The sequence below is a fragment of the Takifugu flavidus genome, chromosome 4 (genome assembly GCF_003711565.1).
Source record: "Takifugu flavidus isolate HTHZ2018 chromosome 4, ASM371156v2, whole genome shotgun sequence".
NCBI lineage: Eukaryota > Metazoa > Chordata > Actinopteri > Tetraodontiformes > Tetraodontidae > Takifugu > Takifugu flavidus.
In genome coordinates, this window is record NC_079523.1 from 10,622,592 (window position 1) to 10,649,607 (window position 27,016).

The 27,016-nt window shown below is 47.9% G+C and overlaps 1 protein-coding gene across 1 annotated transcript in view; it reads right to left on the reverse strand.

The window, feature by feature from the left end:
• Positions 1-27,016, reverse strand: part of tex264a (testis expressed 264, ER-phagy receptor a) — a 34,700-nt gene that overhangs the window by 5,418 nt on the left and 2,266 nt on the right. The window contains exons 2-3 of the mRNA XM_057028989.1: positions 20,743-20,964; positions 49-220 (exon numbers count right to left, since the gene is read on the reverse strand). Coding sequence (XP_056884969.1) covers positions 49-220; positions 20,743-20,964 — 394 coding nt within the window. The remainder of the gene's footprint in view (positions 1-48; positions 221-20,742; positions 20,965-27,016) is intronic.

A 27,016-nucleotide genomic window follows, 5' to 3' on the forward strand; every position in this document is an offset into this window, starting at 1 on the left:
GGACGCAGACACAATGCGAGAGTCCAGCTTATTGGTTGCAGTGCTTACCCGTAATGTCGGTTCCCCTGTCCTCATCAGAGTCCTCTTCTTTAACATCTGCTTTAACCTCCTCCTTCATCTCGGGCACGAAGAAGTCCGTCTGGCGGGACAGCGGGGCCATGTACGTGATGACGTCGGAACCGCAGACCTCGATGAACGGGAACGCGCAAAGCTTCCTCTCCTGAGGAACAAGCAAACGGGAGGCGTGATGGCGAAGCTGCTCTGATTGGCTGACCTTTACGCCACAGCTTTTACAACTTTTAACCTTCATTCTGTGGCTTCATATGAGCTCTCACTATTGATAAAGTAAGACGCGCTTGAGTTACGCTATCTTCAAGCAGCTCTGCAGCTGTTTCTCCAACACAGGAAGGAACTGTCATGATGTGTGTATGAGGCAGAGTTTGGGTGTACATGAAACCCATAAAACCGATAAATTGTGCCTCTTCTCTCCATTGTTCTGTGTTGTGAGGAGCATGGATGTTCTCACAGCAGTCACTGGACTCGATTTCCTGCGTAGGGGGCAAGTCTGGCTGATTGATTGGTTTTATTTTAATCCTCTGAAAAATAAGACCATACAGGCATCAGTATGAATCACCTGACTGCCTCACAAAGGGGCTCCAGCCCGGGGATACCGAATATGCAAATGAGTTCACATCTCCTTGAACCTGCCACGATAATGAGCAGGAAAATGGAGACGATATGACTATACAGTACACACACACGTCTCCACGGGATACCACCAGACACAAGAAAGAAGTCAGCACATGGGAAGGAGGTGCGGTATTCCTCATAGGAACATTTACAATGTTGATACAGTAGCTTAATTATTAAGCTCTCCACATCAGGAAGAATTATGCAGAATTCATCAAACCTTACTGTCTATGACGCCCTCATCTCATCTTATCTGAGACCAAAATGACATGACAGAACAGGATGGGGTGATGAGAAGCTGAGAGGGTCATCTTTGGGTGAAAATGTGAAGCGTTAGTGACCAATAGCACAGTTTACCATAAATAACACATATAACTTATACAGAGTATTTAATTCTGAATTGTGTTCAGCTAATGTGTAAAAATGTTCTTTGTTATTAGTCCTTCAACTGGTGACATCAGGCCTTTTTTTATTTATATATGATCAAGCCCAATCCTCATGTGATTGTAACCCATGACATTGTCTGTTGCTCTTAATTAGCCGCACCGCGCACAGACGCCCGAAGTAAACAAGACAGCAGCTGTTTGACTTTGAGCTGAAGTCCGATTTGTTGCGGTCGTGAACGTTCCTGATGGGTTTGTTGTGTTGATATGAACCCACTGCTGAGAGTGATCCAGCTGACTCTGCTGGTGTCAGCGGTGTGTCTCGTTGGATCTTTAGAGGCTTTACAGTCGGCGTGAATGACAGAGTGCTAAGTGCACTGCCCTGCAGGGCTCCGCTTCTTGGAGCTCTTGTGAAGGTATATATAGACTCTCTCCTGATTGGTCATTGTTCTGCTTGCCGTTACCGCCGATGTGTAACGGTCCTTCATCAATCTAAACATGACAGATCTGCGTTTACAAAGATGATGGCGTGTCTGGAAGCATGCAGCCTCCTGTGGGAGCGATTTAAAAGGTCCAACACCTTTCCCCGTATCAGCCGACCTGCTGCCAGCATTTCCTCTCACCGGGGAAGTGAAAAAAGAAATCCCTTCCTATAAGTAACCAGCTTCAGTGTTGTAATTATCCGAGCAGCGAGCATTACTTCAACTTGCCCTTTCCTCCCCTCATTTCCTCCATGCCCACCTTTTGATTGGCTGCCATTTACGTTATGTCCCCCTGTGGTCCTGTCGGACATCCACTCTGCCCGTATCTCCTTCTCCTGCAGGATATGCAGGCGGACGAGGGCGGCACACCTAAACACAGGTCAGTGTGGCGCTGCGGCCCCTGAGTCCCGATCCGCCCTCCTACAAATTAACAACCAATTGATACAAGCGTCACTAAATCAATCAATTTTACAGACCATTAACTCTTCCTAATGGTTCTGCTGAAAGTGTCGCCTTCCATCTCCGTGCCGTGCTCTCTAATCGTTTACGATCTCTCGGCGCTTCAAACAAATTAGCAGCAAAAGTGCGAAAAAAACGCGAAGCGCACACGGGCCGATCCAGTCTGATGGTCCGATAGCGGCTCGAGTGTCGTGGATTAAAAGGGGAGCGGTACTGAGACGGCTTAATCAGCTAATACCTTCCAGTGATCCATTCTGCCATCTTTCTGTCACTATGGAAACCGCGAGGCTTCACATCACATGGTTTTGCTTATGTGAACTAAGTTATCCCATAATATTGCCTGTTCTTCTGACAGACAGAAAATTGAGAAAGTTGACAAAGACATGTCAAGAACACAGGATTACGCCGATCACTGATCGGATTTCTGCGTTCGAGGAGGCTTGAGGAGCTTGATGGGTGTTGTCATGGGGGGCCGTGGAACGTCTCCGACCTCGCTGCCAACTGCTCCGAGCGTGCACGAAATCCCTCCTCCTCCAATGGAAGTGCCGATAAAGGGAGGGAAACGTAACAACACCCCTGCAGCTTGATTTACTGCCTCACTTAACTAACCCTGAAATATAAACACAGCTACAAAGCAAATGGGACATTAGTGAAGCAGAAGAGCTCAATTATGGAGATTTATGTGTTTAAGAGTGTGCGTTAAGTGTGTGTGTGTGTGTGTGTGTGTGGTGAAGCTGATTTAAGCCTGACCAAACAATCGCCCTCATCCAGAAGAGTCTTGAAAGACTCGACTTGAAGAAGCCTGTTTTCAAAGATCAGCCCTTTCTCATCTTCCTGCTCCGTGTTTGTCTTCCACCCAGGGGTCCTGCTGGCTCGAGGCCAGGAGGACGGGAGATGAAGAATGCCCCCCCCCGGGGGTCTCCAGGAGGGGGAGCGACACCGCGAGCAAATATCAGAAGGTCTTAGATACCCTCTGTTTGAGGCCTGGTAAAATCAGAATGTGGGCTGAGGGGCTGAAGCATTAATGGCATTAATACACCCCGGACCCCCCCTCCACCATATTTGCTGTTATTCCTGAAGAGTGCTGGCTAAAACCAGAACTTTCTCCCCGTTTCTTTCCCGCCCAAAATGACCGTTTGTTTGTTCCTCAGCACATAAAACTCAGCCGGACGCCCGAGCTCCTCTGAGGTTTTCTAGGAGATGGGAGAATGTGTTCCCAGACGACCGGAGAACGGCTGACTGGAGCAGCGGGCTGCAGGAAGACAATGGCGGTCTGACACGTTGGGAATGGATTTGCTGCGGTCATTGCAGAGGAACCGCCGACCACAACGACCGGCTCAAAGTTGAACACAGAGGTACTAAATCAGCGTTAAACTGAAAAAGGTGACACTATAAAGGGAGAAGTAAGGAGGGCAAAAACAGGCCTCGTTAGGCCAAAACATAAATATATTCCTACTTCCTCCATCACTGGAAGGTGGATGTCTCCATTCTCTGGATTGTCATTTAAAGCTACTACAGATTGTGAGACAGCAAGAGCCGTTTCCACGGCAGCCAAGTGAATCAGTGGCAGCGCACCTTCCCTCTCCAGGGAACGATGGGAGGAATGGCTGAGCAGCAGCGGTGAATAATGAAAGGAAGACAGAACTTTCACTCAGCCCTGTATTCGCGTGACGGTCTCCAGCCGACACGGCCCGTGTGACAGGATGAAGAAAGACCCCCCCCCCCTCCCCAGCCCCCTGAGCTCTGCATGGAAGCTGCTTCATCGCCACGCCGAACACGCCGGTCCGTCCTCACGGATGCAGTGGACGCGCCCACCCATCTGCTGTATTTACAGGCCATTTCTCACCCCCGTCCCCCCGGTACCGAGACAGGAAAATTATTACAAAAGCTGCTCGGCTCCTGGTGACAATTGGTGACAGTCCCTTGAGTCGTTTCTGTTCCCTGGTCTGGTTGGACCCACTGCTCTATTACATCCACGCACCCTCCCTCCCCCCCCCGAGCCTCCCACCACTACCCCTGGCTATCTGTGGAAAGAGACAAATAAAATCCTTTGCACCTCTGCAGAGGTGTCCAATTCAGCCTGTCCCTGATGGTCAAAGAGTATTTTCCATTCAGCCGCCCCAGGAGCTGTTTTCTCTGCAGGCCCGGGCCTCCCATGCCCTGGCACCACAGAGATGACCACCGGCGGCTGCAACTGCAGAGTTCTGGGGGACCGAAAATGCCATCGCTACAATTGTAAAGGAGCGAGTGGGGCAACGGGTTTGTGGTAACCTCCGCGTGCACCCGTTCGATCGGGGAGAAGCTACACACAGATGAGATCCAACTGCAGCGTCTCTGTCAGCAGCAACCGACGTCTCCAGAGCCCTCCCAAGTCTTCCCACACAGGCACGCCTTTTCCACCTCTGAGAACACTGAAGACCGAAGCAAAAATCACTTTAAAATCATGCGCTGATCTTAAAGTCGTCAGATTTGTTGGAGCGCTAGACTAGAAAATCAATGAAAGGTCATCTGGCCTGATGGAGACGAGCATGAGGGTTCTGTTCAATATGAAATGGCCACGGTAACCTGCTCACACCACCACCCACACGTCATCTTTGCTAGCCAGGCTAATGCTAACATAGCACAAATCAAATGTTAAGATGACTAAAGCTGCAGCGACCGTCTCGCGGACAACGGGTGTGGAACTTATGGCTTTGCGCCACAAGTGTCCACCACTTGTTTAAATAACAGCACGGAAAAACAGATAATGTGCAATCAGCTCTGGTGTCTGCTGAAAAATAGTGCTTTTATCCTGCAGTGTAACATTATGAAGCTAGATTCATGATCCTGCAGCTGGTGAAAAATGTCCTCATTGAGACTTCATAACAATAGGATAACAAGACTTAAAGCTAAAAGGGAAAAAAAAAGATTTAAAATTATTGAATGTCTCAAATAAGCACAGAGTTTCCTCTGAACACATGTGATTGAATGCAGTGGACCATTAAGAAAGAACATTGGAGGGGGTTTGAAGTCAATTAGTCGTGGCCATTAAAACTTCGCATTGAATCATGGGCGTGGAAACGAATATGAAAAGTGACTCGTTCTTTAAAAAAAGTCGGACTGATTTTCCTCATCTAATTGAGTTCTTAATCTGAAAGTGTAATGTCGTCGATATTCATATCTCCGGTTCTAATGAGACACAATTAACAGGAGCAGATGTGAACAGAGAGATCAAGCGATTGTTTCAATAGGTGTGGTTTACACGTGCACGCCACGTAGGAAGGGAGCATCTAAACCTGGGGGCCGCAGGAGCAACTGGTCAATCCTTTCAGTTTGTTGATTATTACAACAGAAGAACTCACACAAACCCAAAGCTGAGGACCCAAAATTGGAGCCGTTTCCCAACCAGTGGCTTTCCAACACACACCAACCGCCAATCCAATTAAAAAAAACACATCTTATTTTAAAGCGAATTGCACTTTAATGCTGTGGCAGGAGGGGGCGGGAGCCTTGTGTTCAACAATAGAGAAAAAGAATTATAATTAGCATCTCAATGGTGTGATTAATGTGGTGGTAATGAGTTCTGTCTGGAGTTTTGTGAGGATTGGCCAAGCAAGGAAGACGGCAGAGGAAAAGGATAAATAATAAGATGTGAAAAATGTTCCCTCAACACATCGAACCACCTCATCGACGTCTTCCGCCCTCTATGAATTCCTCCACCGGCGCCGCCTAAAATTCGAGCGGTCATGAATAAACCATGGCGCCAATGCCTGTCGCCAGGGCGGGAAGAGATCGCAACACACGTGTCGCCGCGTGCACGCTAAGTGACGGCAGCAGCGGAATTCTGCTCAGGTGATGGCTTTATCTCCAAATTCTCCGCTCATTTGCATTTAAAGCGACGTCGCCTGCGCACTTCGCTTTGTTTCTAGCAGCGCCGTTTTTCGCCGAATGACTTTTGTCTTTCGTGCCCACACGGATTTCACTTACAAACTGGATGATTGCATGCAAATTCATTCATGAGTATTTAAGAATCCCAATGCAAATTATTGGGTGTTTAAAAAGTTGAAATTGTAATTAGTCTGTGCAGGAATCCTGCCCTGGACCCCTGGAAAAGTAGTTTGGAAAAATACATACTTTTGTTTTTTTTCCCACTAGAAATTAAATTAACAAAAACTAAATTTTTTCACTTGAATTTAAATGAATACATATTAAAGGAAACTTAACCAAGTCCAAAATAATTACCAAGAATTAAAATCAGAGCTAAAATGTTCAAATACTCCCATCTTTTAAACATGTCAGGAGAGGAATATTTTAAGTTCCTTCTTGTCTGGACCAGAATTTTGCAATATTTTAATCTGAATATTTCTAAAATATACCATCTCGAGATATAATGTGGAACAATTTAGCCTAAAACTTTAAATAACATCCATAGGCATCAAGACAAAAAAGAAAACTCAGTGAGAGAACAAAGCAGCAAATTGGAAACGAACTTCCGGCTAATGGCATGTTTTTAGGTTGCGCCAAACGTAGCAATTTGCTTCAGCTCCACGCCTCCTTTCCTTAAATCAAGGGGGAATAGATGCAGGCAGGGGCGATCTGGTGTCAGCTTCAAACCAGGAGCTGTTGAGGCTGCAGAAGCCACAATAGCCCCGCTAGTGTCCGTGGAGCGAGAGGCCATGTTTAGGCCGACGACCCCCCTCTATTAGCGCTCTATCAGCACAGCAGCCTAATGGTTACAATTAACATGCAGCTTTTGCTCACCGAGCTCCTGACTGTGCTTTTCAGGCTGATCCTGCACTAATGACTGTGTTTTAAGGGTACAGTTGAACAGACGCTGGGCCCAAAAGACAGAGCAGCAGCGAAAAAAGGGATGTGGAGGGAAGACAAAATGAGAGGGAAGCAGCAACAGAGCTATCACTCTGTTGATCCCGTTCTCTACCACGATAGCATTTACTGCAACCTTCAAGCACAAAGGTGTGATCTGCTTTTTAACAGAAGCCATGGGAGAGCTAGATTTTTATATTTCCACTAAAACGATGCACATGTGTACCAGAAACAGTTGGTTCATTGACTGGACAACGACAGTTTAGCAGTAAAGGAACCCACACTTGGATTGTCAATACGTGTTTATGTCCCCAAAGTTTCTTTGATTATTATTAAGCCCTTTAGTAAGACGAGCGGCAGATCATTTTAGTCATCACCATCCTGTCGATATTGTTCGCTTCAGGTCCTACGAAGAATTCTCGCACAGATCTTGGCGCCCGGACGCAGACGGGCCATCTGGATGAGTGGGAGTTTTCCCAGTGTGTTAGTTAAACCGTGGGCTGGCGATGAGTCTAGCAACATTAGCATAAAATGATGAAAGCGATATTTGAACAATGATCGGAGGAAAGCGACACTCAGATCCGAGTGTGACAGAGCATGAAAGTCCGCGTCCTTCATCGTCTCCTTTTTGCCGTCGCTCCGCTTCTACCGGCGGGAGAAAACATTAGAGATTATGGATCAATGCGTGACGGTCGAGGGTTCGGTTCCAGGCCAAGGGATTACCGAATGGCCTGGTCTCGACTCCCACCTGTCCACTCAACAGAGACAAACCTCTGTGAAATGAACGTTAAAGAGAATTCTCGTCAGAAGCCCTCGTGAAAGAGCCGGAGCCCTTTACTTGCACGTCTGTTTCACATCTTTTCATCACCCCGGATGCTCGCTGTCCCCCCAGCCGCTGTCAGTCCATCCCTTATAGGTGCTCATTATCCACCGTCTCTGCGGGACCAACTTTATCTTCAAATGCCACTTTCATTATTATTCCATCTCCGAGTTCTTCCGTCTTATCCATTTAAATACATTATGTTTCTCCTTGGAGACGTTCATCCTGGCGTTGATCATTACATGTGCTTTCTATTACTCTCTTGAGCATTTCTCATACTGGTGGATGACTATAAATGTCTTTCAAACAGCAGTGACAACCCGTATTTACTTAATTTCCATCTGTCATAGCGGTCGTAATCAAGGAATTTCGTTAAAAGCTCTGCATTCCCACTTGAAAAGAGCTGACCACCAGCTTTTCCGGGAATTTTTAATTATCACAAACTTTTTTACCCTTTTAAAGATCTCGGTCGTCGATGTGGTATGTATGTCCACCACACCTCAAAGTTCCAGGAAATGCCTTGAAATCAGGCTCACAACACACAAAAGGTCTTACTTAAATCTTCAAACTTTTCTGCTTTTGTTTTCCAAACGATCAAAACTCGAGTGAAGCAAAGTTTGGGATAAAAGCCACAAGTTTGTTCCACCAATCAGTCAGGAATTCTGGGGAAGTCCGACACCTTAATTGGGAAAGTTTGGGTTTGAGGGATTTTTCCAGGTAAATGAAAATAGTCACACACCCAAAAGATGCATTTGCCGACGCTCATAAGTTTACAGGTTGCCAACAGTCACTTGCTCTACTAGGTATCCCACGATGCATTTCACCTACCCCCGTGCTTCAAAGTATGTACTTCAGACGTTCACAAGGCCGTGCCGGCGTGCAACTTTTTAATAACAACAAAATCAGAAGCTGCTGCATTCACTTTCCTGTCAACAGCACCTGGAAATTGGGTTTCAGCGCCATCAGCCCTGCGCCGGGCCAAGGCACAGCTGTTACTGCGGCTGGCAAGCATGACCACGATTTATTAATCTAATTCTTGCAGTTCTACGGGCAAAAAAACCCCCAAAAATCTGTCCCCTCTACCTGACGGATGAGACTGAGTGACAAACTGACGGATGATCCGACAGGCGAACGGAAGTACGGACGCCGGCATCACAGTTCTAGCGTTGGTATTTAAGGCGGGGAGCTTCAGACAAATCTGGACGTGAAGGAAAATGCAGCCGTAAGCAGAACCGATCGTCTCTGCCAAAACCACCCATGAGCCAGTGCGGCGCCAATGAGGGCGGTCGGGAAAGCCATCGCCAGAAAAGAAGCCAAGGTAGGACAGGTGCACGTCAGGGTAACTCATCTGGGGACGTGGTCAAAACAAACGACGGCGCATTGCAGCATTTCTGGCACGTCAGGACCCGGATTGAGACACCTTTGGAAAAGAGTCCTTGTTCGGGGAAGCAGCTGCGGTGGGAGAGAAACAAAGACTCATCAAATCCTCTGAAATCAGTTCTGAAGGACTTTTCTTCACACGCCTTCATCCAGGTAGGCGCGTCCCCCTCCCTGTCCCTCGTCCCCCATGTCCGGCAACGTGGTTGTGTGGTTACTTCAGTGCTGGGCAGCGGACTTAACGGCGCTTGTTGCCACAGCAACGGTCTCCGTTAAAGACCCCCTCTTCCACAGCCCTTTCCCACGGAGTCCGCAGCTACTTTGCTAATCTGAGGGATTGCAGAGGACGTACGTGGGGGTGCGCAGAGTGGCTGCCGGATGTCTTTTGAAGAGCCGGAGCCGTCTTAAACGTGCACACCAGAAAAAAAGGGAAGGAAGCTGAAATGACGTCTGTTTGCCACACGCCGTCACTCACTGGGTTCCACTGGTGACGCCTCACCTCAAACATTCTACCAGTCCAACCATCAAGCATCCTCCTTTCTCTGGCTCCTCAACTGGCAGGACAGAGTGGGACATTCGGTCTAAAACCTCATTGTCGTTACCAAAAAGAGCAGACGCGGTGTTGTGTTTGGAGACTGTGGGAATTCTCATCGGCTTTTCCCATAAAGTGAGCAAAGCCCTGTTGCTCCTGCTCCATTTCTCCGTTCCTGTGGCGGACGTGACAGCCTCAAATCAGACGGGGCATCATTTCAGCGTTTACAAAGCAAGAGCCGAAGCGCTCACTTGCGTCTGTGGACGATCACCTGTGGATATCGCTCCACTTGGGTAAACACAAAAACACGTAATTCAGCTGGGATGAGAAAGGGAGAAAATGAGCCGGAATGCAAATGAGCCTGGGAAAGAAACGGAAATGTAAATGTGTTCCCAGCTCACTGTGTAACGCTGGGGAACTATTTATCTTCATTTTCTGTCGCATATGAAAAAAAAAAAAGTTACCCAGACATGGAAATATATAGAGAACAGTGGGCTGCCAACAGGTCCCGGGGGGGGGGGTATGAAAGTGTTCCTCACTGTGCTGATGAGGAGAGGATGAATCTGCTCTCAGCAGAGACAGCGATGCTGTAATAGCACGATCTTAATGTACAGCAAACACGGATGAAAACAGTCAGATCAAATGAGGGAAAACACCCCCCCCCCCCACACACACACACACACACACACACACACATGCATGCAAAGAAATAAACACACGTATAGAGACATACAAAGTATCTGAAACTGAGTCATCTCCCCACTTCCAGTATAAAGATTCCATGAAACTCTATTTATAGATGATTCTCTCCAATTAGCAGCCGTGAGCGAAGAGCATAGAGACCCACACACAACCACACAGGCATGCGCACACATGCGCACAATCACACTCCTGGCTCCACTTTACACCAAACTCCATTTGAGAATTTCTGAGGTTGCGCAACCTGGTAGAAGCACAGGAACGACACTTTCGCTCCAGGTGTGGGGAGAGAAGAAATCAGATTAAGAGAACAAGAAAGTCCAACGAAGCTCACAGAACATTATAAAGAACAGCTAGAACATTCGCTGTTCTCTTGCTAACTTTCTCCGAACAGCACAGTTTTACAACATGTTGTGTTTAGGCTCCCCACATCTATAAACACCAGATGATGAACACAAAGCGATCGTTTGCTTCGCTCTCCTGTTGCTCCCATCTCCCCTTTTATGTAAATCTGGCAGAGCGCGCCAACGAGAGAGGAGGGAGCAGCTAATTTAGCTACCTGGCAGAAGAAAGGAAGCAAGGCAGCCCACACGGCAACGCGACCCTTTCGTTTCATTATGTGAAGGTCACTCACAAAGTTGTTTATGACCATGAGATAAAGGACCAGAAAAATCCCCAGAATGTTATTTTCCTCATCTGCAAGCACCTCTCACGCATCCATCGAGGGCGATCTTTAACCAACCAGCTCCCAGAGGCACCAAGAGATCCCCACGGCTACCGTATAGATGCTAGCCATCGCCATGCCTCATAAACACCGGGGTTCAGCAAATGGGTGACTGCGGACGAGCGTTAAACGACGCTATCGTGTCACCATTTCAGCGCAGTTGCACTGGCTTCTGTCGTGAGAATGTTCCGCAAGAAGTTGGTACAGCAGAAGATTTGGCCGCTACCTTTGGTCAAGCCGCACCACTGAGCTGTAGATAAGCCCCACGAGGACAAGGTGCCCTCAGACTTCAGCACACAGGGTAAAACATGGCTGACGGCAATTGAGAAGCGAGGGATTCGGCACTCGTGACGGTGCCCCAAAGCGCAGGACTGGCGGCTGAAATCAATGGCTGGAGGAGGCTGCAGTGCTCTGGGCACAGGCTCCTCGGGACCATAGGGGAGTTGGTTCTCTTTCTCCTGATGTTTGACATGATATGTGATGTTAATTACTAATGGAAATGGTAATGACCACAACACTAATACAGTGGGACCTCTACTTACGAACGTCTCTTCACGCGAAATTTTCAGGTTACGAAACGTCTCAACGGGAAAATATTTCCTCTTGTTACGAAAGAAATTTCAGGATACGAAAGGCAAAAATACGCTACCGCTGCTGCTCACAGCTCGCGGAGTTTAGCGAACGCAAACATGCTTGTAGCTGCTCTGCCATTGGCTATCGCCGAGCATTTTCCTGTCATCCCATTGGCTAGGAGGGACGTCAATATGTACATGTTTGTGTGTATCCCAGCGTCGCCTTCGTTTCACTTTTATTTATTGTGGGTGTTTGTATGTTTGTCCATTAGATGGCGGTGTTACCACAAGTGTTAACGTTCGTTGCTAGTAATGACGGCTAATGTAAGATTAGCCTGTAATAAAGCTCATTTTGTTCCTGGAGAAGCCTTGCACTGAATTCCTACATTTATTGCAGTAATCTAATTCTAACATGTATTTGTCACATGTTTTGATGCATTTTTATGATTTATGAAAAAAATTATGTCCGAATTTTTGGGGGCTTTGAACGGATTAGGGCATTTACATGGAAAATGCGTCTCTACTTACGTAATTTTCAGATTACGAAACAACTTCCAGAACCAATTAATTTTGTAAGTAGAGGTCCCACTGTACTACTACTACTACTACTACTACTACTACTAATAATAATAATAATAACAACAACAACAATAATGCGTCTTCCCTGCAGATGCAGCCGAAGGTCAAATCTTTATACTTCCCGTCGCTGTGATACGTTGAGCTTGGGTCGGTGTATTTTCTTAGAGAATGCAAAGAAGGCTCTCAGGATCACCCGGGCAACAGAACTCAGCAAGACACAGGAGGGATCTGACAGAAGAGTCTGAATCTACCTGAACACTCTCTCAAGACTGCTCTGGGTAATTGCGTCTTTTGTCAAGCCAACTCTACACTCTTTTGATCTAGTATAAAGTTTGGTTTTTTAAAGAGGGAAAAGTTTGGGCGTGTCATTTTTATTAACCAGCTTGTGTTCCTAAGTGCTGGTTATTCCTCCTTTTGGCCTCAAGAGCGCCACCGCAACAGTAGTTTAACAAGTTTAATTTGAATTTTAATATGCTTTTCATACTTCGGATGTAGCATTGACTCGACTACCGCACAGATTTGATGCTTATTTTTTTATATTTTGGTGGTGATTTCAACATGATCCGGCCCAGCGTCATTCCTCTGAGCGACGGCTTCATGAATGGCATTAATAAATGGACTCATCCACTTAGCTGTCTTTATTTCAGTTCACAGAGGAACGAGCACGAGTTCTTCTGGAAACACGACATCGGCATTAAAATGCCCACAGTGACACAAACCCGTGCACTCGTGTCTCTCCCTCCTACGATATTCTCCTGTGCTGGTTCATATTTGGTGTGCAGGCGTGTGTGTGGTGGGGGGGCAAGCTTTTCTCATTTCACTGGTGGCGGCCCAACTGTGAAACACATTAAATGTGATCATTTGTCTCCGGGGAGTTCTCCCGGGGTTGCATGGCTTAGCGTTGCACTTTGACACCGGCAACGTTACCCTTTCCCCCGGTTCATAAGGCTTCCAGCCCCCCCAGACAAACAAGAATATTAGAGCGGGGATGAGAGGGGAAAAGCCAATAAAGACCGCAGGAGGAGACGGAGGTGGTGCAGGAGGACGGGCCTGGTCTGGGACCTGTGGCATGTAGACGGTTAAAACACCCTCAGACAAATCCCCCCTCCCCCCACAGATAAAGGCTTTAGCATTGGTTCTGAGGCCGGAACATCGCGATGGCGAGAGCTTGCGATTTTTAGACACGTTTGGGATCGTTCCCTCCTCAGTAGGTGTGAAGGTTATTTCGGGGGGGCCTCTTCCACCTGGATGGCGACCCTTCCGGTTAACGTGGCGGGGGCTTCGATGGGATAGGTAGAAAGGTGAGGGAGGAACCGGGCTGGTCCTGTCAGGAGCAAAAACGCTCCTGTGACACATCGTGAGAGAACACAGTGGTGCGCCTCATCAAACGGGACACATGTTCGGTGTCTTTCCTTTAAATATCCTAAACGCCACTGCCTTAGAAGAAGAAATGCAGAAACCACAATGGGAGAGGAGTCACGCCTGGACATCCTGGGGTGGGGGGGCGCACGTGCCGGTGCTGTGTTCAGGTCATGCAAATGTGGTATTTGACGAGGGAGGTGACTGTGACAGGAGATAATGGCGGTGGCAGGAACCGTATCACCGCCGCTGTTCATTTCCACCCGTCTGATATAAGGTCAGCGAGAATCCGACCACAGAGCCCACGTCTGCTGCCTCTCTGTCCCGGTCGGTCTGATGTCCATCCGTCCATCCGTCCATCCCTGCAGCTCGAAGCCGGTTGTAAAAACCAAACGTCACTAGGTAATGCGCATTCAAGCGTGCGCCAACGCCGCCAAGTTTGGCTGCGGTGGCGTTCTCTGCTAGCCTAACTTTGCTCCACCTCTGCATCCCTGATTAGCCTATCGGCACATTAATCCCAATCCGCGCTGGCTGTCGCGATGCGGATTGCATTAGATTCTGAGTGATCAAATTAGGGGACGGCACGCTCACCCGCCCCCACGATCAGCAGCACTTTCCGGTGGAGACAACTATGCGCTTACAATCAATTTGCAGCACCCTAATGTGATCAGGCGGCTCACATGGGGCTCGCCGGCCTGGTTTATTACTCGCATACTCGGTGACATGGAAAACATGAGCTCTCCATCTAAACAACGTCGCACACATCCACAGGCACACGCCCACACAGAGCGCGTCCACACGCATGCATAACCCTCCTCCATCCTCATGGTCATGCTTCAGTGCGCCCTCAAATAAACATGCTCCCCCCCCCTCCTGGGAGGCGGCTGGACTCTTGTTGGGTTGATATGTTGCTCAGGCCAATAGAAGATGATGGTGTTGACATCTGCGTTACATTAGCATTAGAATTCGCACAGGATGATGCATTCAAACTCGTGCGTTTTTGTACCCACGGAGCTTTTTTAGGCTCAGACGTCGCTGTCTCATCTCTTATAATCCCGGAGGGCTCGCTACTCTGTCCGCCCAGGCTCGGTTCTGCATCAACATATGGGCACAAACTAATGATGAAACAGGGTCTCGCTGCTGTTTTGGTGACATTTACTAACTAGAGTACAGAGATAAAGTAAATATTGACCTTTAGCTGCAGAAGCAGCGGTGTTTAAATGGAAGTGAACGTGTCTGCTGATGGCTGAACCCTGAAACTGGTGTTCCGTGGAAGAAAATGGAAGTCTGACCGAGAAACCACAGAGGCAAGCAATTTGGGCCACTACTCTCTCGACGGGTTCCTACTTTGTCTCATTGATCACCGTCTTTTCTCAGCTCACGGCCAGAAGGATGCTTCTATAAAGCCCAGCGCTCAGCAGTTCTGATGCGCTCAACAGTGGTTGGACTTAGTTTGGCTTTCGTTTATGAAATATTAATCCTGCAATGTTCAGAAAACAGCATATAAAAAAAAGCAGCTCCGCATCATATTCCAGCATCATTCCCTCTATATTTCTTGGGGAGGGAAAAGAAAAAAGCTTCTTCCTTATTGCTCATTTTGTGAGTCACAGTCTCTGAAAATTGCACCTCTTGAATCTAATCTCTCCATTTTATTGAATTTCCCAACCCTTTTGTTATCATCCTCAATGTTCTGTGTTTTTGGAGATGGGGCGGAGGAGTTTTCATTACAAGTTCTCGCACTCCGCTGCTCAGCTCTGCCCGCACGAACGTGCATCAGATTTCTTAAACACTACATATCCGAGTTCTTCATTAGCTGTTAATCACCTCCTGGAATTCCTCGGCATGAAGGTCGTCGTCCCTGCAGGACCTCATGAAGGATCAGCTTCAGCTGATACCTGCAACATGAGGTACTTGCATGTCAATTACATGACGACGTGACTGTGGCCTGGCTCGCTCACAGTGAAACTTTATCACAGGAGAACGTCCCCATCGTGTAGAACAGGGGTCGGTTACCCAAAATGTTGAAAGAGCAAAAAACAAAACAAAATAACAAATCTGTCTGGAGGTGCAAAAAAATAAAATCCTTATATAAATCTTTCTTGACAGAGTTGTTGAAATTAAATATTTTTTCTACACATTTTTAAAGCATTGGAAAACTTTAAGACTGTTTGTCATGTTTTTACTCCTACAGAAATTATATCCATTTTCATATTTTTGAAAAAAAAAAATCCCGAGCGCCACTAGGGCGGCGCTAAAGAACCGCGGGTTGCCGACCCCTGGTGGAGAACGATCCAGTGGCTGACTGGATATTTGCCTCGTCTCACAGCAGCCTGAAAGCTAGAGTATTCTTATCTTTTTCACATGTTACATCATATGAGCTTCTATGCAAACAGACCACCTGATTGGCCAACATGGATGACCTTCTGTGGAAAGACAAAACTCCTGCTGCCCACCCTGAAGGTCAGGATGAAGAAACCTTTAGTCCAGGATAAACAAGTGCTGCAATTAAATCGCAAGGAATTATTCAGGCAGCGATTCAGCTTCTGAGCTCCTTCAGAAGTCTGTGCAGATATGTAAAGACAAATTCAGTGCGTATTCAATTTTTCTGTACGTCTGCATGAACGCACCACGCCTTGGTGGTGACATTGCCATGGCAACCATCATTTATACATGTGGCTGGGTGGTTGTGGGGCCGATCTACCCCAGCAGGAACAGCACAGAGACAAAAAAAAGAAAATAATGAAGAAGAAAACTGTGAAAATGCTACCTGTCAAAGGGCTCGCTAGAAAGAGACTAATTGGCAGCAATACGTGACGATGAGTGTCCCAGATCTGGAGGCAGAGAGGGATCAATGAGAACGGCACCGACGCTTCTGTCTGCTATCAACCTCACTTACTGCATCGCTGGCCCGCCATGGAGGACAGGCGCCTGGGAGAAAACACGACAAGAACACCAGAATGATTACAGCCTCCCGCGGCTTAAATGTTTACAACGCCGCCTTGAAAAGTGCAAGTAGATTAGGCACTTACAAGGGAACATTCGAGGGCAGACGGTCCAGGCACAGCGGGGCCGGGAACCGTAATGAGACGTGTGCACCGCTGCGCTCGTGTTTAAGAACAAAACAAGAGGAATGAGGCTTTCATCACCCGCATCTTCCTTCATCTTCGGAAGGGCTCGGGCGTAAACGCAAACACAAATGCAGCAAAGGACACGGAAGCGGCGAGAGGCGGGGAAAGTGAATTAAAGTTGCTCCGAGGCTGCTCCTGCATGCGTTATGTGAAATTACAGGCAGAGCCCAGAGTGTACACATTACTCCAGCACTGCTGCTTTTGTCTTCGCAGGAATGAAAAGAAAAAAGGTGATGGAACTGTCGTCAGCGTCACTAGTGTCTAAATATAGCCGCATGTTTCCAGAGGCAGAGGTTCCTCTGCAGGCTGAGAGGAAATGAAGGAGTTTTAATAAATACATGATATTAAAAAAAAAAAGCAAGTCTCCGGATTTCTGCCTCAGGACAAGTGTCTTCAGTTATTCCAAGGTAATTGTTCAGGGTCCTGAAGAGTTAATCGATAAAAATATGGAGGGACAAGACAGTGGAATGACAGCATTAATAATGGAAGTCTTTTCCCTTGCTTTTATCACAAGGCATATTTTGAAACGCACGAGGAGGAGAGGACGGCAACGTCTCCCTCCAACATAAATTTTCAGCGCGCTCTCAAGCAATCGGGGCCATCAGGTGCACGCTCGCTCGCGCTTCGATGCCCCGGCGTCCACGAGCCGCGCCACTAGGCACCCTCCCACGCACAGACTGCCGAGCAGACAGCGGAGGGAGCCGTCGCCCTGAGCCTGACGGGCTTTAAACACGGGGAAGTCTCGCCACGCCTTCCATGACCCCGCTGGGTCGGAGCGGGCTCCTCATTACCTGACAAAAGCAAGGCTGAGAGGTGCGTGTAATCCTCTCCACAGATGATGACAATGCACACAAAACCGACATAACAGGGAGAGCAGCTCTGTGCAGCCGGGATGACCCTCGTGGCCCCTGATGACCCCGCCCACTAATAAAGCATCTTAGCGTTTGGCGAATCGAGACGATGAACGCGTGCGTTAATGCAATCACTGTAGCGGGAAACACAAAAATGAGCTGCAGAACACCGCAAAAGAACTCATTCCTCAAAGTGTTCAGTCCCGTCAGCCGGGGAACAACAAAGGAGCCTTCTGATGAGGCGCGACATTCAGAAATAGCGAGATATGAAGCAGGGAGTGGGAGGATTCTTTTACCTGATGTGGAGGGGAAAATAACTGCCTTCACAGCGCTAACACGATTTAGAGTTATTACTGATAAATGTGCGCGCGCATGCGTGTGTGTGAGTGCGCGCGACACTTCAAGCTGATGCAAAGTTGTTGAACAAAAGAGAGAAACCATGACAAGAGTTGCACAACCGCTCTGTTTCACCGGCAGTGCAGAAACGGAGCGAGGAGACAAATCTGTATTCAGCCAACTGAAGCATCAAACCAGCACCAAGGCCTCAAAACTCAGGTGTTGTTTACAGCGCGGCTACGCCTGAATTCAGCACTGCTCCACCGATTCACCCCCAGATCAGACCGGCGCATTAAAAATATAGATCCCTGAGACAGGCGAGGCGAATGGTGGATATTTAATTCAACAAATATTAACATCAAAGAATGAAGGAGAGCAGCTGGTGAATAAAGCATGAGCGGAGCGGAGGTGAGCGTTTCGACGCTCCGCGTGAGAGTGACATCGGCGACACACGCAGGTGAGATTTACACCAAACCGTCCTCCTTCAACAGTGCTCTCAGCGCGGACTCGAACCCGCGGCACAAACTGTGCCGGCCCGTTCCATCGGCACTGTTTGTGTCGCGCGGCGTATTTTTTAAAATGCTACGACACAGAATGAGACAGGATACATTAGATCCCACCCACGCCAGATCGCACACGAGCGCGTTCCAATTGCTGCGATGCCTTCGAGGCGGACGAAACTGTGACCGTAGTGTGAAATAAAGGAGAAAAGAAACTCCAAACCTTCAAGGATCGGTAAACGACTGGGACAGTTTCTGAGGAGATCCTTTTGATGAAGTCGCCCAAATAAGACAGCGCTTATTTTGTGATTTTACCTTTTCATTCCTGTTTTTTCTGAGTGTGTGTGCGTGTATGTGTGTTGCAGCAGGGCAAGTGTGGAGAAAAGAGTTGGGGAGAAAATTGGCATTTACACACACAAGCGGCTGTCTGATAAGTGTTGCTCTGCAGAGGCCGAGAGGCGCACCTGCGTCTCCGGCAGCGCGTTACGCTGGGCCGGTCTGGGACAGCATCAGCTTAAAATGCAGCTTTAAGCACTAATAAGGCTTAAAGCTGCGCTAATCAATACTTGTACAGCCGTTGCTATAGCAACAAAGCCACAAAAACCTTTGCGCCGTAGTCTGATGATACCGCTGTGGAGACAGTGATGGCGAGACAGTAAATTTCAGCAGGTTTTACAACTATTCTGTCCTTCAGTGGTCGTTCCGATGCCTCTTGTTAGCGTTGTAGTTAATTCGGATGGAAAAATATATATAAAAAGCTGGAGGAGACCTTGGAATCTGTTGAAATGACCCTACAGCTCCCCGCATACGCTCTTGACTGTCAACATCTTGGAATTTGTTATTTTAACCGCGGGGCAGTTTGGTTCAGGACCAACTCGGGCAGCTTTCACACTTAATTGGCCCCATTGAAATAAAACACAATAAAGATTCCAGCATGTGTATTAATCAACAGCCCTTCACACAGGAACATCAGTTTTGTGATGTCAGCCTGACTGTTTGGACTTTGCCAGCGTTGTTGTGGTAACGGAACTCCCCGGTCTGGGAACGGTCTCCCAGGGAACGGGGACGGTGTTTGTCTTACTGAATACCAACCTTTGGAAAGTGTTACCCTGTAAAACTGACTGTTTCACTGCAGGTGCCCATCTATCATATAGATTTACTCCGCCACTGTTTGCCGGTGGCAACAGTAGTTACAGATGAAAACCTCCAAGATGTGGAGAACGCCAGCGTCACGCGAGTGTTTCCCTCCTTTTGAAGCCCCCCGTTCTGCAAATCTACTTAATTAATCATACGGACATATAGGCAGACATTTCTAGCACGTACATCGCTCTAACCGAGCTTTCTAAATCGCGCTCCATTATTCATCAGCCCGGCTGCGCGCGGTGCACTTGCCACTCCACGGCTCAAACCGCTTGTTATTGTGTTATTAGCACATCCTCCCGCACCAGAGCGGGCCCCTTAACAGCCGTCACGCCGCCCACGTCGACTGATGGGCTCGGACAAGGGCTCTCGCCTCGTGGCAGTGAAAGTGCGAGGCAGTAAAAACTAATGCCTTCGCAGTGGTGACATCACCTAGTTTGACGACAAGAGCGGCGTGCTGGCAGAAGATGCGCGCCGACACTGGGCACGCTGGCATAAGAGCCGAGGGGTTTAAAGGGAATGCCGCTAAATTTTAACGGGGACGCTGGTGGAAGGTCTCTAAAAGGTCGGCCTGGGTCAGCACGCATTAAGAGTTTGTGCTGGCAGAGCTACAGCTGGGAAAACAAAATGAGAAGGAAGCTGGAGAATTGTGACCAGAGGCCACTGGGCGGTTCGCGCCAGGTCGGCGTCGCCGTCATTTCGCATGCAAAATAACCAAAATACAAACAGGAAGTTTACAGAAATGTGAGAAAGTTTCTTCTTCTCAAAACAAGGTGAAGGCTAGACTCTAGATGCCTTCTGTGGACCTACGTGTCCTTTTTATAAACCCCAGAAAGCAGGAGCTTAAATAAACACATGAGCAGATGTTGAAGCTTCTGCATGTTTGCACTCACGTATACAAACATATGCGGGACATTATTCATGCAGCGTGACGCCCAAAATGGGTGAACGTCGATAACTTCCAGGGTTCTGTCCTGAGGAAATGTGAGCCTGGGGGACAGGAGGCTTCATCTACTGTTAATGCGCTCACAGCACCTGAGCGAGACTCCATCTCATGGTTTAATCCACTTTCATCAGGAGTGAGAGTGAGCGAAGGGAAGGCTGCACCTTCCAGACCCGCCAATAGCAGCGCCGGTGAATCATTGATGGGAATCCACTCCGCTTCAGTGGTGGTCAATGTAGCTGCATTGATCTGAGCTGGAAGTTCACATTTACTCCCAAAATTTACGTTTTCTATACCGGTAGGTCACTAGGTGCTGGGTCAGTGGTTAGGGTTCCAGTACAGGACTGGCGAAAAGGACTACGTACCTCGATGTAGGAGGCGAGTTTGGGGTAGACCCTGTAGGCTCCCAGCGCATACGACAGCGAGGTGGTGCACGGGAAGGCGGTGGTGACGGTGTGGCTCACTTCGGGGAGGGAGAACACCTTGAAGCCAAACTTCTCGTACATCTTCTGCAGCTCCTCGTCGGGCTTCTCTTCCCCCTCAGACAGGACGCTGCCCACGGCGTACCGGCACTTCTCCGGCGGCCTCTGAGGGGGCACAGAAACAACACACAAGCCTTTAAGATCCAGCAGCGGCATCGAAATGTTGTAGCGGCCCCTGCTGGAGGGAGGAGCAAACATCAACGCACATGCGGAGGAGCAGAAATAAAAGTGGTTTGATTCACAGCGATGCAGATGCTCCACCTTCACATGCTCCAGACAGTCGACCTCAGGGCGCGCGGCGTGCGCGGCAGCTCCAACCCAGTCTGTTCTAGAAAGATCAGGCCTCACAGAGAGCGCCGGCGCTTATGATGAACGGCACGGAAAGAGCTGGCGGACGTCGCTCAGCCGGCGGGCTGTTTGGGCTGGATGGAGACCGCCGAGCGCACCTGCTGCTCCACATGTCTGCAATAGTGAGTGCACACGAGGGCAATTTGTTCTGCCAAAGATGCCACGGAGTTTCTCCTGCTCACGTCTGTCCAAAGACATATTTAGCAGGAAGCTGCCGGTAAAAAATGTTTGGTCCTCCCACTCACAAATAACTGAATCCAGGCTTTAGGATGGAGAAGACGCCCGAGACCTGATTTGGAGGCGACATTTGCGTCACGACCGTCATCTTTGCTTCGAGCACAATTGTTTGTGGACGACATGAAAAGGGGAAAAAAGGGAATATTTGTGGTTGTGTTGGTGACGGGCCTGGCACTGAAGGGACACAGATGGGAGCCAGCAACACTCGTCTCCCTGTCCCTAGCAACCTCACATAATTATCACATCTAAATGCTTCAGCCTTCTCTTCTTTTCCACCCGATTTCTCACATTTGGGGATATTTTTGCCTACGCTCTGCTCCACCGCGCTGCGCTTTCACCGCCCTGTTCTGAACCTTAGCACCGACTGCTGACAGACCGGAACGGCCTCCTGAGATCAACGTCATCCGGGTGACGATGGCGCCCGACAGTTGCTGGAAAGGATAATCTGAGCTGTCACCTGACAGAAGCCGTTACCATGGTACACACCGGGCAGTCGGGTCGCCAGCGCGGGACGGGAGATGCTACTCATTCATTATTCCACAGAAGAACATTAGTAGGTTTAAAATGAGAGAAGAGGAAGAGGCGTTTAAAACGGGGTCACGTGGACGGGAGCAGAAATATTCAAATTTTCTAATCTCACTGGTGAATCTGGTGGAGACGTGAGGATTTATAAAGTTTCATGATCCATTTTATTTTCATTTGAGCTGCATTTCATTCACCTCCTGGAACACCAGGTTCCCTCCCACAAACATGAAAATTAAGTTGATTGGAACCTCTAAATTGCTCCGGGGGGGGGGCTGCCAAGTGAAGATTTGCTGAAACTGTAGCCTGTTAAATGCAGGCAGAAAACCCAGCAAGCCTACATGATTTAAGCCTTATTTTAAATAAATAAATGCTCGTACTGTTGGTCTTTATGGCCGTTAACCTCCTCCGGAGCTCCATGATAAATACATCAGTGGAAAGTATCCATTCACAAGTATTAAAACCCCTTATTCTGGTTGGACGATGCATTAATGGAGCTGAGGACCCTGCGTGCCTGATCTGGGCCGTCGCCACGCTTCCGGCAGATTCACACTACAGTTGAAAACCCCGAGGACGGGACAGCTGTCCTTTCATGGTCTTCCATCATGACTGAACTGTTATCCAGACCGCTGGTGCGCTAATGATATTATTCAGGGCGCTGGCTCTCACTCGCACCCTGCACAGCGCCAGAACAAACAGCGGCCCCGACTTCATCTGGCCTCTGCTGCCCCTGCAGATATCACACCCCGGAGACTCCAGGCAATTAGGGAGGAGAAGAACACGGCTCGGCTTGTCTCATCTCCCCCACCTCAGCGGTTGGCTTTCAGACTGAAATTCTGAAACAGTTATTTTCATGTTCCGTCTGCGCCGGGCTGCTGCAGAGCTGCCAGAGACGCATCCGGTTGGGCCCCGGCTTCCTTCTGGCTGAGGTGAGCAACAGAGGGTACCATCTCCTAACATCCTTTACTTCAGCTCTGGTGATGTTATGGTCATTTAGGGCAGATTTTCACAGACTGGAGAAGCTTATTAAAATGGGGGAGGGGGGTGCAGAGGCCAGGGCCAACTTTGTGCCCATGACCTCCCCTCTCAAATGGTTTTATTCTGGTCTCCGCTGGATTTCCAGTCTCCTCTGAAAGGACCTGTTAAAGAGGAAAGTCATTCCAAGGGGCAAAGGTTATTTGTGATGGATGAGGGCTCTGAAACAATGCAGAGGCTGTGCGGAGAGAGCTAATTCCCCATTAGCAGACCAGTAATGAGGATCGACTCTCTCCAATTTTGCTCGACACTCTTATAGGAGCATAAAAATTCCGATTATAATGAGCGCTCTGTCTGACCGAGGACCATCACCGCTCTCATTATAGCCACAACTGCCAAACATCTAACAGTCAACAGAACAAACGCCAAATTAGCCGAGAGGGAGCGTTTAACACTGGAGGAGCGCAGCATCAGCTCGCTCGTTTTAGAGAAATAAATGAACCAGAGTGGAGTTTAAGACATCTCTGCTTGTAGAAATCAGTTCTCATCTTTCCCATCTGGACCCCAGCAACAAGTTGTGCTCCATCTCCCTCTCCAAGCGGACTGCTCACACGGAGAGCTCACCGGATAACAACGCGCATCCCCTCTAAACCCAGAACCCCTGACATAACGGGCCAATCCTCCAGGAAGAGGGGGAAGAACTGTCAGATGGAGAGCCGAGAGGACACAAGACGGCCCTCAAAGAGAGCGTGTCAGAGAAATAACCGGTCGGGGCCAGCGGAGGGCCGACGGCAGCCCTTCAGGGGGAAACGCGGCAGAGACGAAAAGGAAAAGGAATCTGGGGGCTCGAAGCCAGACGCCTGGTTCAGCTGCTGCAGGTCGGCTCACTCAGAACTGGGATGGCTGCACAAGAAGGGGCACTAATGTTCACCTTGTTCACCATGTTCAACATCAAACTACAATACATCCTTTTGCCGGCTACGAGATCACCATCATAATCATTTCAGACTTCACCTCATTTGTTTTTAGTGGCACTTTGACATTAACAGTAATTAGAACAAACCCTAATGGCCTAATAACAATTTCTACCATATTGATGGTGATTGAAGTTTTGCTCCCATCTGGCCATTTACTGCCATTCTGTCTTCTTCGTCATTAGAAAACAAAGTTAGGGATAAAAAATGTGAGTCACAAGACGCTGTAGCACATCACTTTCCTCACGGGAACTCAAAAGAATCCCTCCCCAGTCTTGTGTAATGGTTAACTAGCGACTGATCAATAATTCATGGAGGTTTTTGTCACTTATTGACTTGTTCAATATTTAACAGGAGCCACTCCCAGAACGTGTTCACGGTCTTAATCATTCATTTGGGGGGTTCTACGTGCACCAAAATTCACAGGACTCGGGAGCCTTAACTGCAGGGCGACGCGTAATGATGTTACTGATGTCGCATTAAGCATGTAAGGAATGCAGGACACTGGGTTTTTGCTTATTGTCCATCGCTGCTTTATTTAAATCAAATGGGAATGGTATTAAATAGTAAATCACTCAAACATAAACATATACTCTTTACACCAGCTAATGATTTATTGCTTTCCTGGTAACAATTTCATAACAGCGTTAACAGAAAGGAAAATCACTGTTTTTCAAAGTAACGTGGATGAAAATGAAGCCCCTGGAGCCTCCAGATCAGATTCTATATGTGTTGCAGAGACAAGGCGCGGGCGCTGATGCTGTATTGAGTCAGTCTTTAGTAAAAAAGTCTTTTTTTCTGTCTCCCTTTCACCAAGTGCAGCTCGGTGCCTTTAGGCTATTCGCAAGCTTAGCTGGTAATTACACATGGCATCCTTGGAGCTCTGGTATGTAAAATTAGTAAACATAAGCAGGCTGCTAGAGGCAGGGCGCCGTTTCCTTGAGCCAGGGTGGTTGGGCTGCTTCGCCGCTCATTGGCCACCTGGACCCAGAGCAGCTTCACTCCAGCCAGATGTCAAAGGGCAGCAGGACCCTGGATCCTCCCGCCTCTCTTCACGCTCCGCAAATGTTCGACCCGCCTTCCCGACCACGTCTGGTCTGCTCTGACAATCATCGGCCTGTTGAATCAAACATCCTGCGCCGCTAAATGCAGCTGGAGACGCCGCTATAGGCGACAGGAGGGATGGAGCAGAGAAAAAAGGCATCCTTCACCGTCTTGTTTCCAATCTTTGGCCTGTCAGCTTTAAGGATGATGTCTGTGAAACTGCATCCTAAAAATACACTTGACAGCTGTTCCAAGATTAAAAAGGGCCCCGGTTTGAATGGGCGGCTCGCCCTAAATTCAAACACAAAAAAAATTTCCGATCTGCTATTTTTCCATTAAAGCACTCTGGCGTGAGTCTCAATTATTTACATATTTTTCTGCCTTTGGAAACAGGAGGAGTCAAATCCAATGGGGAAAACTGGTCCACAGATCTTTGATGCTACGCTACTATTAGCACAAACCTGTTATCCTGAGGTGTAAAACAGACAAGGGCAACAGCACCTCCCACACAGGTAAATGAGGAAATACTGAAGAATTACAGGGCGTTACAAGGAAATAAGCTTTTAAGAGTTTAATCAATTAACTCATTATTCAAATAGTCATTGATTCATGAAATCAATGACTATTTATTGATGCTCTGAGCACCACAAAGAAAATATAATACAATCGCTTGGTGAAATGGTAGAAAAATTGCACGAGCCGGGATGGGGGGGACAAAATGCACCTGTAATAGTTTCTAGAGTTCTGGATCTACAGAGTCCCAGCCAGAGAAGATGGCTGTAAACATTAATGGGCCACTTTACTCGAGAGCATGTCCACAGTCTTGCGTAATATTGATTTGAAGACCAGTGGGAGCAGACTACAGCAAATCAGTGTATTTATTTCTCATTTCATATCCACATTAAAAGGCAGAAACTTTGCCAGAAGGCCCCCTTTCATGTTGCTGCCGTCGACCGACAGACAAGCAGCGGTAAAATGCTAATAATTTCGACTTGGGCGTGTGGCAAAGCTCCGCGCTCTTATCTGAAATTCCAATTGATGAACTGGAGCAGCGCGAGACTCTCAAGGTAAGACGGATTCATACTGAATAAAGAACCCTCGTCCCAGGCGATCCCACTCCTCATCCCTCACTACCGCGCCCGTCTTCATGTGACTATCATTTTATTTTGCTTGTCCTGGAGAGTCAGGGGTGGGTTTTCGCCTGAAGAGGGTGTTTTTTTTTTCCATTACCTGCAGACACACGCGCTAATGATGCCATCATTTCCACTGAGCAAAGACTTTATTCCACGTGGACCTTCCACCAGGTTGATTAAGAATTTTCTCTTGGTTAAAAAAAAAACAGCCAGAAGGCAGATTGAACCCCTGCAGTAGGGCCACATTGCCTGATTCTCAACCTTTTCTGCATCTTTAAACTGTAATTTATAATTAGATATATGCATTTTAGATAAAACGTATGTATTTATGGTTCCTGCCTCGCTGAAACCGACCACGAACCATCTCGAGCAGAAACATCTCTTTGGTTTTAGGGCATGTTCCCCCAAACAGACCTCCGTTTCAACGATCATGCTGCCATCTAGTGTACAGGAAGGGAACAGGCAGTCGATGTTTATTACATAATGGAAACAGAACTCTATTCCTCAATTCCACGTATGACTAACAACTTATCTGGGAACAGTACTTGCAGCTACTTCATATGTTTTATTCTGTATTAAGAATGAAGGTACATTCACAAATTCAGGCTTCAGACTAAACCCTACCTTAGCAGCTGCATGCTCAGAGAATGAAAAGTTCAAAATTCAGAGGCCCACAAGGAAATAACTGGTGTATTTGTGAAGACGCGAGTGCTGCTGTCTGACTTTTTAGGCTTTAGAATTAGTCAGGAGAGTAAATATTTGAATCAGACTGCGTCAATATTTATACATGAATTATTGCACCAGACTTTGGAGAGGCGTTATGGGGTGATATTACCGTCAACTGGAAACAAATTCCCCGGAATACATACGTGGTTTTGTTCGGTAAAGAGACTTGTGATCTTCTTAAATCAAGAAATTGTCATT